The sequence below is a fragment of the Euleptes europaea genome, chromosome 21 (genome assembly GCF_029931775.1).
Source record: "Euleptes europaea isolate rEulEur1 chromosome 21, rEulEur1.hap1, whole genome shotgun sequence".
NCBI classification, from domain to species: domain Eukaryota; kingdom Metazoa; phylum Chordata; class Lepidosauria; order Squamata; family Sphaerodactylidae; genus Euleptes; species Euleptes europaea.
Window position 1 is genome coordinate 8,565,149 of NC_079332.1, and position 18,922 is coordinate 8,584,070.

General features: G+C 43.0%; 1 protein-coding gene across 15 annotated transcripts in view; it reads left to right on the top strand.

Moving 5' to 3' along the window:
* The window catches only part of RBFOX1 (RNA binding fox-1 homolog 1), a 1,240,357-nt gene that overhangs the window by 827,399 nt on the left and 394,036 nt on the right, over window positions 1–18,922 (top strand). Inside the window, exon 1 of one of the 15 annotated variants that reach the window (XM_056866502.1) lies at window positions 2,111–2,139. The exons of the other annotated variants lie outside the window; for them this stretch is intronic. Coding sequence (XP_056722480.1) covers window positions 2,122–2,139 — 18 coding nt within the window. The 5' untranslated portion in view covers window positions 2,111–2,121. Of the gene's footprint in view, window positions 1–2,110; window positions 2,140–18,922 lie in introns of those variants that run through there. 15 annotated transcript variants of the gene reach the window in all.

An 18,922-nucleotide genomic window follows, 5' to 3' on the forward strand; every position in this document is an offset into this window, starting at 1 on the left:
ATTCTTCTGTGCCATTTGGTTGGCCACTGAGTGAAATAGTATAGTGGGCTAGATAGCCTGGTCCAGCAAGGCTGTTTTTATTTTGGATGTTCTGAAATTTTGGGAGTTTTTTTTTTAATGTTATTTGCTGCAGCTGCCATAGATCAGCATTCAGTCCTGTTCCCCAGATCTGCCAAAGTTGACCCTCTAGGTGGGGGTGGAGGTAGATGTCTTCCCCCCAGTGCCAGAGTGAGCGAGGTTCATAGTGAACCTTTAAAAGATGCCAACAATGTTATATTTCCCCTAGTATCTTAAAAAAAAGCCACCTATTTCCCTGTTGCTTTTTAAAATGGTTCTCTAAGGGTCGTCGTTGCCAAGTAAATGAAAAAATGTGATGAAGCAGGTAGAGGGGAGGGGAGTCTTCAGCAGTGTACAATCGTGTGTATGTGTGTGCGCATGTGTGTTGGACAGGCAGCGATTCTTAGTGTGAGTTGTAGGACCGGAATTAGAAGAGCATGGCTGTCCCCGTATGCATCTGTGAAAAACTGCAGTGGGTACTGCTTTCTCCCCCTTTTAGCCCAGAAATTTATTTCCAATGGATAATCAGGACATGGGAATGATCCTCACATATCTTCATACCATTTAAAAATAACTTAGGTTATATTTTAGTTCCCTCCTTAGGGTCCCAAAATGTGCAGGTAGAGTTTTGATACAAATACCCCCTGCTGCATAAATAGCAGTTGGAACCCCCTGTTGTGAAGGAGATCTATTTTCTGTCCTTTGTGTGTGTGCAGATTATGGCAATGAATTAACTATGCTTCTGACTTGACTATGTGCCTACTTTCGCCGGCCCCGAGTTCAAATCCTGAATCCCGAGAACGCCAACGCAGGTCAGGTGCCTGTCAAAAGACTAACCGTTTTGGTACACACCCCCTGACCTGCGCGCTGTGCTTAAAACGCCGAAACTATTTCGAGCCTCCTCTCGATCTCAAAATTAACAAAATTAACGTTCCTGTTTTATGCCGAAAGGTCTCTCTCTCAACCCAGTTGTGACCTTTCCAACCAGATATATTTTAAAATACCAGGGGAGTGGGGGGGAAGAGTCTATTCCCTCCCCACCCACCCCGCACACACACACACACCATATGCAGGCAGTTTATTTCTCTCCGCAGGGTTTAAGCAGCAGAGGCAGTAGCATCATGAAGTCAGTAGATGGCTGTAGAAAAGTATGTTGAACACTCTTGCGCTTTGAGTAATAAGATTGGGGAGGCCTTGACCTGACTGGATGATTCTTTTTTATCTGAAGTGCATTTAAAGAGATAGAAAGGAGGGAAGGCAGGCTGCCGCGTTGGCTCTTCCTTAGGACTGTTGCTTTGAGTTTTATTTTTTTAATATTTTTTTAAATCTTGCAATGTGAGAATCCCCCCCTCCTCCTTAGACAGGTTCCCTGCGTGAGTAATGGAATGGCTTGAGTTGCATTGAGAGATCACCTGCTTAGCTCTTCCTTTTTTTGTTGTTCGAGACATTTTTAAGAAATCTCCCCCCCCTTCTTCCCTTTAAATTCCTGCATCTTTCCTGGTTATTTAATTATTTCCCCCCCTTCTCTCTCTCTCTCTCTCTTCCTCCCCCCCCCCCAACCTTTCTCGACTCCACCACGGTAGTAGGCTGCCTTTTTGTGCGGGGATCTGCTCATTAAACAGACACCACCAAGAATTGTTACCTAAGCGGGTCTGACAGTCAAGCAAAGGACAGGCTGAGTTAGGGAGGAAGAAGTGGTGGTGGTGGTGGTGGAGAGGAAGAGGGAAAACAAGAAGGGGGGAAGTGGGGGGGGGAATAAAGCAGCCCGGAGCAATTTCGCCTTGTGCAGAAAAAAGCCACTGAACGTGAACGAATGCCATTCTCACAAACAAACAAAAATAACAATAAACCCCAGTTTTGTATAAGGAAAAACAGAAGACTACTGTAAGGACTTGACAGGAAAAAGGCAAGATTTTTTTTCTTTTTTTCTTTCTTTCTTTTTTTTTTTTGCTTCCTCCTCACGGGGTCCAGTTCTTTTCTTCCTCCTTCCAGACATACTTAGTGACAAGAGTGTGCTGACAGAGCCCTTGAAAAAATATTTTTTTCCTTCCTCTCCCTCTCAAGATGATGATGTATTTGTGGGTAGGTAGCGTGTTTCCACGTCGATCTCTTCTTTTATTATTATTACTATTAATAAATTGACTGGGGAAGGGTACGGATGGAGGGGGGGGAATGAGGGGAATCGCTTTGCAGTGTGTTAAATGCTGGCTGTTCTGCAGGTTAGCAGCTCAGCCGAGTTTGCATGGGGAGTGTATGTTAGTTGCAAGACCAATGGGAATTGAAACAAGCCGGATTCGTAAATGTTACATTGTGCTTTAAAAAAAAAAAAAAAAATTGCTCGGGCTTTGCAGTGAAATCTTGTTGTGTTTGTGTGCGAGAGAGAGCATGCATGTCTGCCCTGTATCTTCTTTATTTTTAAAAAAAGTGTTTCCAAATGGTGCATTTGAGATTTCCATTGGTTATGAACACGGCATCACTTGTAGCTGCACGATATGTGCTTACTTTAAGGAGGACTGGTCATTGTGGAGACTGGTTAGTAGTTTGGAATTGCATTACTCGACCCAGGCGTCCGTGGTAGTAGGAATGTTCTCGCTGATCCTACGATGCTTCAGGTTAAATGGCACCTGTCAACGAGCAGTGGAACATTCCTATGCAGTCCTCCATTCAGAGTGTTAACTTTTCCCACCATCCCCTGTTTGGATACAAATCCGTTTCAGCTAAGCAGCCGGAATAAGACTTGCAGCGGGGGCAATTACATCTGGTCAAATGCAGGAACAAATTAGTGCAATAAATCAAGCGGTTTTTTTGTTTTGTTCAGACACACATCCCACAGCAGTTTTAAAGCAGCAAAAACACCCCTGCACAATTAGAAAAGGAAATGTGTGCCTACTTTGGAGCGGGGAGGTAGAGAATCTGCACTGGTAGCAGTTGATCCGCAGGGTTTTAAATTGCTAAATATACAGTATGTGATATGTGGTTGCTCTCCATAAATTTTGGTTTGCGCTGCTAATGGCAGAATGTATGTGTGTATGTATTTTCCACCTCTTTCTGTGCAGTGTGCTAATTTTGTTGGACCCTGTGATAAATGGTTGTCGCTTGTCACCAATATAGCAGTATTTACACAACTTATTTCTGTTCCTTTACCTGGGCTGGTCTTCCAAGAGCTTTGCCTGTCAGCAAGTCTGATTATTTCTGGTTTTCCCGTTGCATACCGGAATGAAGTCAGCTTAGTTTCCCACCAGTTAAATCTATCCATGTGCTTACAAAATCAAGTCACATTATGGCTTGCAGCTTCTTCAATTTTTTAAACCCCCTTTCTCTCGCTCTCTTAATTTTCTTGTCACTGCATGAGTATTTGTTTCAGTGAAGACTTTGTCATAGGCTAGGTACAGAAAAAAAGCATTTCCCCCTCTTTAACCAGCCTTTATGAATTTGCCTCTGCAAACTTCACAAAATTGGATTTGAACACACACACACACCCTTGACTTACATGGGAAATAATTTACAGATTTATTGGAGTTGAGAGGTAGAAATGACAAGTTCTGCGAACTGTGCTGGATTTTGTTGCATTTGGGCAGAATTGATTAGGAAGCATTAAAACCTTAAGGCCAAGGGCTTGTGTGTGCAACTATGTGTTTAATTTTACTTTGTACAGCATGAAGATTTGCTGATAGGAAAACTTTTGCAAAAAGTTTAATTACAGGTAGCAATACAGCCTTTCATTATCTGCAGTACCGACAAGAAGTCTAGCTCATAGTATTTATGAACTCTCCTTCCCCAGCCATTGCTGATATGTGTGTTTGTTATAACCCAACGCGCACAATATGAGGCAGCTTTTGATGGTGTGCCCTCTTGGGCTCAGAAATCTCACTGACCTGCTTTCTTAGTAATTAATCTTTGACCTTTAAAAGCCAACTCTTTCCATTCCTATTTTCTTCTTTTTTGACCGGTATTTCACAGGCGGTTCGGATTTTTATTAGCAACATTTATCACTGTGAAAAGGGCTACTATCACATCTGTTGTTATTTTTTTTCCTTACCCCCCCACCCAAAATAACCCAAGCACCACTTTCTGATACCCCCTCACCCAAAATAACATCAAGCACCACTTTCTGATATCAATTTGACTCTGTGGATATATAAACCAGTATATTTTTAATGAAGTCTCAAAATCAGAATAGTTGACTCCGTGATGGGAATTATGAGGTTGCATTATCCTTGATTGTAGTTGGTTCCATAGTGATATGGGAATACATATGGCATATGTGTGTATCTGGCAAACAACCAATAGTTAGAATATAGTTCTACTTTTTGGTACAGTAGGAATATTCGGTCTCATGGACCTCTGATATACAGATCTAGGAGACACTCTCTCTGTCTCTCTGTCTCTCTCTCTGAAATTCCTCTTTCGCTGAGTAAATATCTGCAGTAACTTGAATGTGAAAATGTGGAAATCCATACAACAGCCTGATATGAAGACTTCACACTGACACTAACTTCAGGATTTAATATAATTATATCCCTCCTAGTCGATAATATTAATATTGTTTCAAGTACCTAGCCCCTGGGGAAACCGAGGTGTTTTTTTTTTTAAAGAAGATGTATATTACTTTTCCCTTCCCTTAGCGATGCAAACAGGTAATCATGTTCTGAATTTTTTGTGCCCTTTATTTTATACACAGCAATTACATTAATTTTGCATTGTTGTTGAAATTTCTTCCATCTGTGAAAGTCTTTGTATGCTTGGCAATTGGACTTGTGTAGGTATCTAGGAATATCTCCCCGAAGTTTGTATGGTCAATTTGACCTCTGCAATGATCTAATGCTGCATTATTTTATTTCAGTTGCCATTTTGCATTTTAAAATCAAGCGTGGTCCGGTGGGTGATTAATATGCTTTGTGTAGTATTGTCATACCAGTGAATCTAGAGATGTGGGTATTTTTTTTTGTGCCTGGCCGTAATCTATAAGCAGCTCCTGTCTTCGGATGTTTCTGGTGGCTGAGATGGGAAGCAGTGTGTTTCTTGAGTACCTGATATGGGACAGTAATGAAACTGCTTGGTAAAATGCTGCAATCTTTTGCAATATTAATTGGCTCCTCTGATTAGCCTAAGTGAATCCAATAGCAGGCAGGGTTCAAAACTGGTGTGTTTCATGTCTGTGATTTAAAAGAAGGCATTTTTCAAATCAAATAATGGGATTTGATCCCTAGCTAGATAAACCTCTCAGAGTGAGGAAAATGACACTTTTGCCACATAAACCAAACTATGTACACCCGGCACACTTGTCTAAGCATAATGTATAATGGAAGGGGTTTTGGTTCATGGGCCATTCTAAGCTGAGGTCAAGTGAAGAAAGTTTTGTGAAAACACCACCACAACAAAAAAATCTCTCTGCTTAATTAGCAACTATTTGTTTCACCAAAAAATAATAAAAAAACCCACCCTGAAGATCTTATGGAAAACTTTGCAAATAAATTCCATATCATCAAAGTATCAAAAAGCCCTTTTTAAAAAAATCTGGCTTTGCCTTTGAGATCTGGCTCACTCCTGTGTCCTTTTATATTAAACAGCAACTGATTACTGACTGAAAAGCAATGTGTGTCTGCTATTAATTCATAATGCTTCAATTCTGCTATAAAAAGGACGTGTGTGTTTGTGTGTGTGTGTGTGTGTGTGTGAAGTGCCGTCAAGTCGCAGCCGACTTACGGCAACCCCTTTGGGGGATTTCATGGCAAGAGACTAACAGAAGTGGTTTGCCAGTGCCTTCCTCTGCATAGCCACCCTGGTATTCCTTGATGGTCTCCCATCCAAATACTAACCAGGGCTGACCCTGCTTAGCTTCTGAGATCTGACAAGTCAGGGTAGTCTGGGCCATCCAGGTCAGGGCTCATAAAAAGTATAGCCCTGGAAAATGCAACAAGATAAATAACTATTGCCGGTGTGAACCTAGGGTTGATTCTGAACTCTGCAGTAGGTAGATTGAATCCTTTAGTTTGGGCCTCTTTGCCAGTAAGTTAACTGGGGGGTCAAGGAGGCCTAGAGAACAGGTAGATGAGATCGTTGTGGAGAAAACAACTGATTCCAGGTCTGTAGTGGACACTCTCTTAATCCATTTATTTTGGGTCAATAACAAATTAGACTGGGAAGGCAACCAACCTGTGCAAGGAAACAGTTCTGGCTGGGCTCAAAAGAATTGCTTTAGGCATGCATAAGAACATATGAAAAACCAAGCTGGATCAGACCAAGGCCCATAAAGTCCAGCAGTCCATTCACACAGTGGCCAACCAGGTGCCTCTAGGAAGCCCCCAAGCAAGACGACTGCAGCAGCACCATCCTGCCTGTATTTCACAGCACCTACATGATACCCTAACATGATGGCGCCACTTCTGGTTTTGCACTGGAAGTGATGTTGCATGTCAGCACAATGCAAAAAAGATTGTCCCCCACCCCTCAAGTGCTCCCACTGGGTTGCCAGCTGCTACTGGCAACCCAAGCCCCCTGTAATGGGTCATCTAGTCTATGTTGTGTTAAGTTTAAGGCTAAGAGTTGAACCAGCTCAGTTTGTTCTCCTAGACACTATATTAGAATCATAAAATAGAAGGGGCATTGGGGGAGGAGCCGTGGCTCAGTGGTAGAGCCTCTGCTTGGCATGCAGAAGGTCCCAGGTTCAATCCCCGGCATCTCCAGTTAAAGGGAATAGGCAAGTAGGTGATGTGAAAGACCTCAGTCTGAGACCCTGGAGAGCCGCTGCTGGTCTGAGTAGACAAGACTGACTTTGATGGACCGGGGGTCTGGTTCAGTATAAGGCAGCTTCATGTGTTCAATAATTGGAAGGGGCCACCAGGGTCATCTAGTCTAACCCCCTGCACAATGCAGGAAATTCACAACTACCTCCCCCCCCCCAACAGCAGCTCTTAGAAAAAGTTTGTAGTAAATGGACCCAAATGCTTCTGTATGCTGATGCTGACGCTGCTGGCTTGTATTTGTTTTTGTTTTGTATAGAGACCAGCAGTTTCTTTACATATGACTCAATGTGTACACCCCAACCATTCACTCACTTCCAGCACTAGCAAATGCTCACATACCGTTATGAGCAGGTTCTCCCACAAGTTCACTAGATAGTTAAGCCTTCCCTGCCCCTCACCCCCCCTCTCCCTCACTAAGAGGAGAATCTCGTCAACCTGCTGGGCAGGATCATAATTATAATGATAATAGTTTCAGAGAGTTGCCATGTTAGTTGGCAGTCGAACAACTAGAGAACCTTTGAGAAGAACAAGATTTCAGGTATTTGATGACAGGAGCTTTGACTCTCCAACGCTCATACCCCTAAAATCTTGTTGGTCTCAAAGGTGCTACTGGACCCGAATCTAGCAAGTGTAGTGATTACTTTGATACTCTGTACGTGGAATGATTTGAGCACTAGTTTTGTGCAAATGCTAAGTGTCCATCCCATTCTTGTCAAAGCTGGAAGAGAAGCTCAGATTCTCCACTGGTTAGCAAAGGCCAATTATTCAGCAAGTCGAGCAGCTGGGATCTGCGATGACGTTGCTGAAATAGCAGGGGAGCTGTCCAGCCCGCTACGTCGAGTTGAACGCAGGGTGCAGGAAGAGGGTCTTGAACCAGATCCAAATAAGAAGGGCTTCTGTAGCTGACCCTTGAGCGCCATTGCTTTCTGGAGCTCTGCCAGACCTGTTCATGGCCATCGCTTGAATGCAGTGCTAAGAACAAGAACACCCTTTTCTACAAGCCAGTCTCATTGATATAACAACCTCCTGCATAAACCCGCCCAATCAGTTAAGATCAGGATGAGAGTTCCCTGCTTTATTTATTAATTTCAAATTTTATACCCCGCTTTTGTTCCTAATGGGGGGACCCACAGTGGTATACAACATCACATCCTATCAGTGAGAGTGGTATCATCTGGAGGGATTAGAAGCAGGGTCTTTTGGCCACTTGCCCATTACCTTGACCACTTACCCTCCACAGGGGTGCCCTCAGGTATTAGATTAAAATGTCCTTTCTTTTAGGGAAATGTTCGATGTGCCTTCTATTCGTAGATGAAATATGACAGATTTAAGAGCAACTGGCATATACTTTTTCTTCTTTCCTTTTTTTACTCTTCGCTGATTTGGATAACTTTCTTTAAAGAAAGCATAAATATAGAAATACAGAGGTCACTAGTAGAATACTTTCTTTACTCACATAGGGACTCAGTGTCCATCTCTGGTTAAAAACATAGCTCGTAAAGCTTTCCAGTTGAGACTGGAGCGCTGCAGCTGCCAGTCAAACTGGGCAATAGTGGATTGGGTGAGCCTGTGGTTCGATTCAGTACTAAGGCAGCTTCATGTGTTCACTAAGAAATAATAAGCTTCGAAAATAAGGTTTCACATCACTGCCTCCAACTACTTGAACCAGGGTAAAAGGAGTAAGTTCAACAAACAAATTACATTGTAGAAAAAAGAAGTGGCACAGAATCTATTCTTCACAGTTGCAAAACCCAGCAATTGTGGAGGTTGTTTCATAATAGATGCTGAGCTGAACTTTCTTCCTTAAATATGCAGTTCGTCCTTTTGAACACCTCAAGTGTTTACTAGTGCATGGATTGGGTTGGATTACATTTCCTTCTTTTTTCACCCACTTTAATACACCGAATTTCTACCATCTCCACTGGAAAATGCTCTGCCAATTTTGGTGCCACTACATCTTCATCCTGTTTTGGTTCTGTATTATTTATTTGCTGCTGGACGACGAAGTGTACTGTCCCAATACAGCAGATGCAGATCTGTGTTAAAGCTGGATTGGAATACCTCTTCTAAATTTCAATCTTCAGATGTTTGGCACTGAATGTTCTCCAGATATGTACTGAATATGACCCAAAATGCTTGATATCTCTATTTGGCACCTGGTGACATTTTTTTTAGACGTTTCGAATTCAATTTCAATATTTGAGTATAATGTTTGACATTAGACAGGAGCAGCCAAACCGCGATATTTTGTGTTTGACAGTGTTTGATAGTTGGCTTGCTATTAGTATGTAATGTATGGCAGCGTCTGAGGCTTGTGTGCGTGTGCTCGCAGTGGTGTTTAGCATGTGACAACATTTGAAAGTGTAGATGCAGAGATGTTAAGTATTGGACATTTGACAGCTTATGAGATTTCATATTTGATGCCTGCCAAAATGATGATGATGAAAATGAGACACCAACAAGTCTAAAAGCAGTTGAATTTTGAAGTCATGTTTAGACTGGGTATTCAAATCTCTGCTTCAGAATTTCATACATAAGCCTAAAGTGGACAAATTAGGAAATTGTGGAATGTTTTAAATGTTTTGCAAATATTTAGTTTGGCTCCAGATTTTTACTAGCAAGAGGTTCTCTACAACCATTATGATTTTTGCACTGCTTAATATGTCATGTTAGTACGCTACGCTTCAGGTCTATCTTCTAGATTTCTGGTTGGTTTCAGATATCTGCAGTCCTAATGCATTCCCAGGGAGAATGGCATATAAATAAATAACATAAATATATGTAGTGCCGTAAATTCACAAAGCAAGAGACGTTCGGAGGTGGTTTGCTCTTGCCTGCCTCTGCATCACGACCCTGGTATTCCTGGGACATTGCCCATCCAAATACTAACCCAGGGTTGACCCTGCTTAGCTTCTGAGATCTGACAAGATCAGGCTAGCCTGCGGCTATCCAGGTCAGGCCATGTATATATATGTGATGGGCTGCCGGCAGTGCCAGTGAGGACCCCCCCCCCCGCTAGTATTGCAGGTCCCCACTTGTTATTTACTAATACTTTATAAAAAAAACTATATCCTGCCTTTCTTCTGGAATTGAAGATGGCTTGCAGTATATCTTTTTTTTAAAGTGTGTGGTTAAACCCTGGGAACAGAGTGGCGATTGCAACATTATCCTTTGCCTAGAGTAGGGGAAAGGAATCTTTTGGCCTAATTTTGCTGGTCCCCAAACCCCAGGGCTGTATTTGACACCAGGGAAAAGCATTCAGGGAACCTGTCATTGTCCATTCCAATGTCCTCAAACAGTTGTGGGGAGGGGCCGTGGCTCAGTGGTAGAGCATCTGCTTGGCATGCAGAAGGTCCCAGGTTCAATCCCCGGCATCTCCAGTTAAAGGGACTAGGCAAGTAGGCGATGTGAAAGACCGCTCTGCCTGAGACCCTGAAGAGCTGCTGCCGGTCTGAGAAGACAATACTGATGGGGAGGGGCCGTGGCTCAGTGGCAGAGCATCTGCTTGGCATGCAGAAGGTCCCAGGTTCAATCCCCGGCATCCCCGGTTAAAGGGACTGGGCAAGTAGGTGATGCGAAAGACCCCTGCCTGAGACCCTGGAGAGCCGCTGCCTGTGAGTAGACAATACTGACTTTGATGGTCCAAGCGTCTGATTCAGTAGAAGGCAGCTTCATATGTATTTTGCCACAGGATTGTACCAAGGAACTCTACTGTTGGCTTCGGCTTCTACGCCGTTGCCTATTCTTTTGTATGTCCTCTTGGTGAGCTCATTGGCTCCTTGACGCAAAACTCCATCAGCGGCAAAGCCAATATTAAGTATCAAGCACAACACTATTACAAATTGTTGAAGGAGACGGTGAAATAATTTGAAAATGGATTTTTTTTTCTGAGATAATGACCAACTTTAAGATGTTTCTTGAGCTTCTTTGACAATCTTTCCTTCAAAGAAAATAGAGCGAATGTCTTTTTTTTTTAAAGTCAAGTTTCCTTTTAGTAAGATATACAGGGCAATCTTTCCTTACCTCTCCTCCCACCCCGATTCAATTGTTCCATTGCCTGTCTGTGAAGTTGTATTGACTTGTTTTTAATAAGAGGTTTATTTCTGAGAATATTTTGTGTACTTGTACGTGTTTTGCAGCACCAAAGATAACTGAGCAGGAGAGAAGTAAAGTCTACGGGTTCATGGCTGCTCTCGGTGCTGCTCGTCCTCAAGCTGTCAGCAATGCTGATTCTTAGGCAGATGATGAGAGGGAGGGCACCTTGGCCATCTTCTGAGCTTGGAGTAGGGGTCACTGGGGGTGGGGTGGGGGTTAGGCAGTTTGGAATTTCCTGCATTGTGCAGGGGGTTGGACTAGATGACCCTGGCGGTCCCTTCCAACTGTATGATTCTAAGCAATTTGAGAGAATGGAGTGGTCGGCTCAAGAGAAAGTGGGCACTGTGAGCAGGATAAGTTTGATTTTCAAGACTGGCATTTATAAATAAAGAAGTGTTGCTACCCAAAATAAATGAGAGGGTTTTTTTTTTTTTAAAGAACAGTATAGGATTCTCATTATGTGTCCCATGCATTCAGAATGGAGCAGTGCAATTGGCAAACTTCTTTCCAAATGTGGATCTTTCTGAAGCTTCCGCACAGTTAAGAGCCATCAAATGTATTAGCTGGGAATTGTCAATTCCTTCCCCCCACCCAAATCTCAGTGACTGCCAGGCTGATTTTGAGAGGAGTTGGGGATAAAACGAGCCGCCTCTTGTTCTGTAGCCAACTGCACAGCCGCCGTTGTTGAGTAAATATGTACCTTTTGCCATTTACAATGAAAAAAAGGGGGGGAGAAACACAGAGGATGGTTTAATAATAGAGCGCGCACACACACACGGATTTCAAGCTTCTTCAAGAGCATTTGACTCAATCAGGCTGAATAATGGAGTAACTTGGAATACAAAGAAGCCATCATGGGGTTGGCGATGAAAGGACCAATTGAAAAAAAAAAAGGTATCCACTGAATGAAGTCAAAGCCACAATTAACTAACAGAAGATCCCAAAGCTTTCCCAGTGGGCTGTTATTGCAATACTTGAAAATGACCTGCATTTGGATAGGCTGAGCCAGTGCAGGCCAATTGTTAGTTTGAGTCTGACTTTAAACGGGGGCTTGCAGAAAGAAACACATAGAGCATGTGATCCGAAGGGGTTGGGGAATGATCTGAACCTTCAGGGTGGGGGGGAGGGAGATCTCCCTAAATAATGCCTTCTGTCCTACGGTAAAACAAGAATATTAATGGCGCTGCTCCAAAAAAAGTTTAATTGAGGATTAATGAGTTAAGCAGTTTGCAAACCCAAAAGAGCTCTGCAGTGATTAATAACAATAATATACGTTTGTAGTCGCAGTACAGCCCTGAACGCTTCATTTTAAATCTGTTTTACTGGAATATCCGTAGAGGAGGTTGGCGGATGCACCTCTGAATTTGCTTTCTGTTGGGTGTGATTGTGGCGCTCGGACACCTGGGACCCGGAAGAGTGGTCCACCCGCAGAGGAGGCTACCTGCTGCTTCTCTGGATGATTTGCCGCTTCTCCCAGCTTAACTCCCACTCAGTGTGGTGTCTTGATTCTTCCATGGGGGACTTGGATATTAACAACATCTGATTCTGTCTCGTGGCTAGATACAGAAGGATCTCTGCCCCCAGATCAAGGCAGCAGCTTATACAGAAACATGGTGATTAGGTTTTTCTAGAGCTGGTAAGTTCTTACTCTCAGTCAGTGTGATATAGTAGTTAAAGTATTAGTATTAGAAGGCTGGGTTACAATGCCCAGTCAGGAAATAAGTTGATTGGGTGATCCAGTCAACTGCTCTTGGGATAAAATTTAGATAAAATTAGGATAAAATGGAGGATAAAATGGACAAAAAATGAGGATAAAATGTGAGGATAAAATGGAGGAAAGAAGAATTATGTACCCTGACCTGTGCTTCTTAGAAAAAAGGGTGGGATAAGACTACATAGGCGGGAAGATGGGTAATGGTTTAATGTGAGAAGAATACCTCCCGTATAAGGATCATAGAATCAAAGGGACCACCAGGGTCATCTAGTCCAATCCCCTGTACAATGCAGGAAATTCACAATTACCTCCCCCCCCCACACCCCCAGTGACCCCTACTCCATGCCCAGAAGATGGCCAAGATGCCCTCCTTCTCATCATTGGCTTAAGGTCAGCTAATCAGCTAATCTACAGGAAAATGATTTCAAATAAAGATAAGACAATAACATATTTACAAAAAAACTTGGAGTAAGGAAGGTCAGATATCAGAAAACACAGCAGGTAAAATTATGAAAGGACTAGAGAAATAAAAGTGATTAAATTCAATGAATGGGAACATAATTTTTTTACAAAATGGTATAAAACACCAGCGCAATTAGCGAATATGTTTCCAGGACTAAGCCCCATGTGTTGGCACTGTAGACAATCTAAGGGTTGGTTCTCCCACATGTGGTGGGAATGCCCAGAGGTTAGGGACTTTTGGACACAAATACTAGAAATTATAAGGATAACTTGTAAAGTATCCTTAACCATAGATTTTAACCTAATGTTAATGAGCACAACAGGGAACCTGGGGGTAAACAAGAGGGATCAGGCCATATTCAAGGTTATGTTATTAGCAAGCAAAGCAGTAATAGCTCTGGGTTGGAAGGATAAAAGTAAATGGACTATAGAAATCTGGCACAGCTATTTGTTTGAATTTATACAGTCGGATATCGTCGAGATGATGCGCCAGAAGACTTCATGGGAAAACAAGAGCAGGGAAATCACGAGTAGATGGAAGACCTACTTAGAGTGGATATCAACGGAAGGAAGAAAAGGCATTCGGTGGAAGATCCAGACTTTGTGCCCGTGGCTGGGGTTAAGAGACTAAAAAATATAAGGAGAAGGAGTGGGGCTAGGGAGGGGGATGGAAGGGATGGAAGGGAATGAGAAAAGTACGTTATACATATAACGTTATACGTTATACAAACAATGTATGTAGAATAAGAAATATATATTTGAAATTTGTATAAAAAGAAACAATAATAAAAAAAGGTCATAGAATCAGCATTGCTGACAGATGGCCATCTAACCTCTTCTTAAAAACCTCCAAGGAAGGAGAGCCCACCACCTCCCAAGGAAGCCTGTTCCACTGAGGAACCGCTTCAACTGTTATAAAATTCTTCCTAATGTCTAGATGGAAACTCTTTTGATTTAATTTCAACCCGTTGTTTCTGGTCCGACCTTCTGGGGCAACAGAAAACTACTCGGCACCCTCCTCTATATGACAGCCCTTTAAGTACTTGAAGATAATTCTGAAAACAAAGTGAAATAAAACTTAGCATGAAAGTGTTCTAAGTCCCATTGATTTGAGAAGGATAGAATGGAAAGCACTTACCTTTTGACTGGATTGTGTCCTAACTATTCTTGATTTTTAAAACAAATCCTTGCTTTCCACATAATTTACCCCCCTTAAATATCCATATGGGATTTTGAGGAAAGAAATAATATATGCCAACATATTTATGAATCATGAGATTTAACAGAGACCAAGTAGATTTTATTATTGATGTGCTTACTGCTTCATTAAATTCCCCTTAAGATTTGCGGCATGGATATGGATCATTTGCAATAATAATTATGCAGTGATCGATTGATTGTGCCTGACATTGTTCTTGTCACCTTGAAATGCAAAATCCATCCATTTTCAGTGGCATGCACATTTTTCTCTAATCTTACACACCAGCATGCAGGAGTTTATTTTATGGAAAGAGCACAGTTTATAAAACTTGGGAGACTTAGCATTAACCTTTTACTAAAAATGAAGTATCACTTGTCATTTTACAAAAATGAAAATTGTCCAAGCAGCAACTTTTTGGAGATTAGAAAACACAGTCTAATTTTCAGGAGGATTCCCACCCCCCTTCTTCAAACCCAATTGCATGTATTTCACTTGACTGCTGCATGTATATTATAAATGTTTGTTCCCCCGATACCTTTGCTCTTGAGAGCAAGCGGGAGCCGAACAAGCGTAGTTGATGAAATTTCAAGCTTGAGATCCTCTCTCTGCTTTAAAATGGGCTCTTCCGTTTCAAGAGGTCTACTTATTTGTAACCGGGGGGGGGGGGAGTCTCACCTTTTCCCCCTGAAAACATGCTGAATGTTATAGTGCAAAAAGTAACATAAAGGCCTTGCTCCTATGAAAATGGTTATGGTGGACTAAACCATCGTTCCCCCCAGGTTCAGTATTGTCTACTCGGAGATGCAGTGGCTTTCCCAGTGCCTGAGATCCTTTTAAACTGGAGATAAACCTCAGATCGAACGGGGGGACCTTCTAAATACGGAGCCCGTACTCTGACCACTGAGCAATGACCCCGCCTGTATTATCTGTTTATGTTTTAAAGGGATACCTTTATATTCTCAAATGAGCACATGAAACCGCCTTCTACTGTATCAGACCCTTGGTCCATCAAAGTCAGTACTGTCTACTCAGACCGGCAGAGGTTCCCCAGGGTCTCAGGCAGAGAGAGGTCTTTCACATCACCTACTTGCCTGGTCCCTTTAACCAGAGATGCTGGGGATTGAACCTGGGACTTTCTGCATGCCAAGCAGAGCTCTACCACTGAGCCGCGGCCCCTTCCCTTTAGCAAAGAAAACACACACCAGGTGAGGCATGGAGGTGAGGCAGAGGGATAGACACATGCGGTAGGTCTTTTTTTTGGGGGGGGGGAGGCTGTTAATCCCAGCCTCTGGGACGCCCTCCCTTGGGATTCCTGTGCTGCCAACTTGCTCCTTCCCTGTGAAAGCTATACAGAGCTTTTTGTCTTATTCTGAAAGCTGTTAGGGAGTGGTTAAAAGTGTTTCTAGCTTTGTTGGTTTTGGATGTTTTTTTTCCTGGTGGTTATTGATTTTATTCTGAGAGTTTTGCCTTCTAGTTTTCTTAAGCTGAGTTTTTTCCCCGAAAATAGGACGTTCGTTTTCTTGAATGCTACCATAGCAGAAAGGCAAGAGTCCCAAAGTTTCAGCCATGTAGTGGTATGCTCTTGTTATCTTGTCACTGGGAAATGGCAGCTAGGCGCCAGGGCCGTACGAGGTGGGAGCAGCAACCGTTTCTGAGGTTGGGAAGGAGAATGGAGGGTAGGATTCAATATTCTCCGATCAGTTCTTCAACAAAGTATAGATGGCATAGCTGACACAAATGGTTTGGGGGACCCTTTTGCCAGGTCCAGGGGAAAGCATGCCGAACAGCTTGTTTGCGCAGCTACTGACAGATACACAAAAGGGCGCTTGCAGTTTATCTTGATCGGCTTGCGAGAAGAATCTACCGTGGACTTTCCAGATAGAAAAGAAACGTTGATAGAAATGTGAGGAACGTCCCTGGCAAATGCGGCGAGTCTTAATGAAGCACTTTTGATTTCCCATCTTTGGATTTTGTTTCTCCCGAGGGGAATGTACATGTTGCGCTTCAAATGGTGCTGGAGCTAATACTGGACACCCAACTAGCTGGCATGCAGACAGTTTCCCCAAGAGCTTTTCTTGGAGCCTCTATAGCAATTTTTTTTCACTACCAAAGATGATCCCGTAAATCCGCGTGACTGCTCGTGTATAACTGTGTATAAAGTTGGTTTTAGTATCCCCAATCATTGGGATGACAAAACTCACACCCAACGCTAAATGGAATGTCGTTCTGCTGATTTTGAGTTTCAAAACTTTGGAGTGGATTCTTTTGAGTGTGTACAGCTGGTGGGGGAGGGAGAATTAATGGAAGGGGATGTGTCTGGTGCAGTTTTTTGGATTGCATTGGTTGTCAGACTTCATTCGGAGAGCGTGCACTTTGTAAGTGCCATATGCTCTTTGACGACCTCTTTTCGGCATTTTTTGAAGCCTTAGCTGGCAGCTTCCCTTGATCTAAATAAAACATTTCTCAAAATCATGCATGAGATGCTTGAAGCTGGGCGCACATTAACGGCTGAAGTGGCCCAGCACTCCAATCCTATAGACGCACATAACAGTGAGAAATATAGAGTGATTGGTTTCTTCTCTGGCTGCTTCCAGTATTTGTTAAACTGGCTATCCACCCCACCCACCCCCGTTCTATCAATTCCAATAGGCTGTGAACAGAATATTTTCATGCTGCCCTGCGATCCACCTGGTTTGTAACAAGGATAAGGGTTATTTTTGTAGTCACCGCCTCCGTGGCCACCAAAAAGTCTTTCCCAGAATGGCACACCAAAGTCTTACCCAGAATGGTAGTAAGCTCTGCTCACAACCTGAGTTCGATCCCGATGGAAGTTGGTTTCAGGCATCCGACTCAAGGTTGACTCAGCCTTCCATCCTTCCGAGGTCGGTAAAATGAGTACCCAGCTTGCTGGGGGTAAAGGGAAGATGACTGGGGAAGGCACTGGCAAACCACCCCATAAACAAAGTCTGCCTAGGAAACGTCGGGATGTGACGTCACCCCATGGGTCAGGAATGACCTGGTGCTTGCACAGGGACCTATACCTTTACCTGCAATGCACATTTCCCAAATAAATTATGCACGTTGTATGTATACATATTGTGCAAATTGGGGTTTTGAAAAATCATACATAGTACAGATGAATGGAAAAGTGGAGAGCTGACATTGCTGGGGAAAAGGAGAAATTAGCATCAGATAAATGAAATAAGGACCAATTGTGTATTTCAGAGCAGTCCTGCTTTTGATGCATGCTCTGTCTCTCCTCCTTTCTTCTAAGGTAATCTTTATTAATTTGGTAGGAATACCCAAGACGTAGATTTTTTTTTTTTTGGCACTTCCTAAAAGAAAGAACATACCTTGCAGCACATACACCGTTTGCTGACTACTAAAAGATTAAAATCACTTTTAGAAGGGAGCTCACACCATTGCATTGGGAGGGGAGGAAATGTATGATATATATTGTTTGGAAAAGTGCCAACATACCTGCAATTAAATGATTCATTAAGCTGCTCTTGCCTGCAAACTTCTAAGTTGGGTACAGCAGATTCCAGACTAAAATCATGCTTAGCTAAGGCTTTAGTTAAACAAAGAATTGTCTGCGTTCGGAGTCTATGGATTCTTTCCTCGTTGTTTCTTATCTCTTATGGGAGAATTTAGCAAACAGCCATTTAATCCTAATTCTGTTAGGTGTGTGCATTTCGAGTAGGAATCTGTGTCCTCTGTGTGACTTCCACATATAATTAAGGCCATTTTTATTCTGGAAAGGGGAGCATTTTCCCAAGGAATGGTAACCTATTGTGTCTATACTGATGTTTCCCCCCCCCCAAAGAGGCAGGGAGTGGATGGGGAAGTTATTAGAAAATGTAGCTAGAAGATCAAGCAACCAAGAGACAGGTATGTTTATTTGCCATACAGCACAAATATGAAAACAATATCCTGTCAAAAGTCAAGGATCCAATCACAGACAGTATGTACCATTCCCGATGGGTGAAGAATTGGCACAGCAAGATGAATGGTGCATATAACCTTCTAGAGAGACTTGTAAAGCGGAAGAGCCGGTCGCCTTCCCTTGGCTTCCCGCTCCTTCGGCTGCTGCCACTTGCATTTCAGGTAATTTGGGTGGAGAAAGGGAAGGGGATGAACATAAGAAAAGCCCTGCTGGATCAGACTAAGGCCCATCATCAAGTCCAGCAGTCTGTTCACATAGCGGCCAACCAGGTGCCTCTAGGAAGCCCCCAAACAAGACAACTGCAGCAACACCATCCCGCCTGTGTTCCACAGCACCTAATATATTCGGCACGCTCCTCTGATCCTGGAGAGAATAGGTATGCATCCTGACTAATATCCATTTTAACTAGTAGCCATGAATACCCCTCTCCTCCATGAACTTGTCCACTCCCCTCTTAAAGCCTTGGCAGCCATCACCACATCCTGGGGCAGGGAGTTCCGCAGTTTAACTATGGACATACCGGTCTTGTCTATGATGGGGAGACCCTTATTGGGCATCATGGCATGCCTCCCTCCTAAAAACCTGGAAACAGACCTGCAGTCCCAGGCCACCACTGGCACATCTGTCTGAGCCAGGGAGGAAATGAAGCTTGCCCAAATGCATCCCCACATGTGAATAAATGAGTGCTACTTAATCGGTCA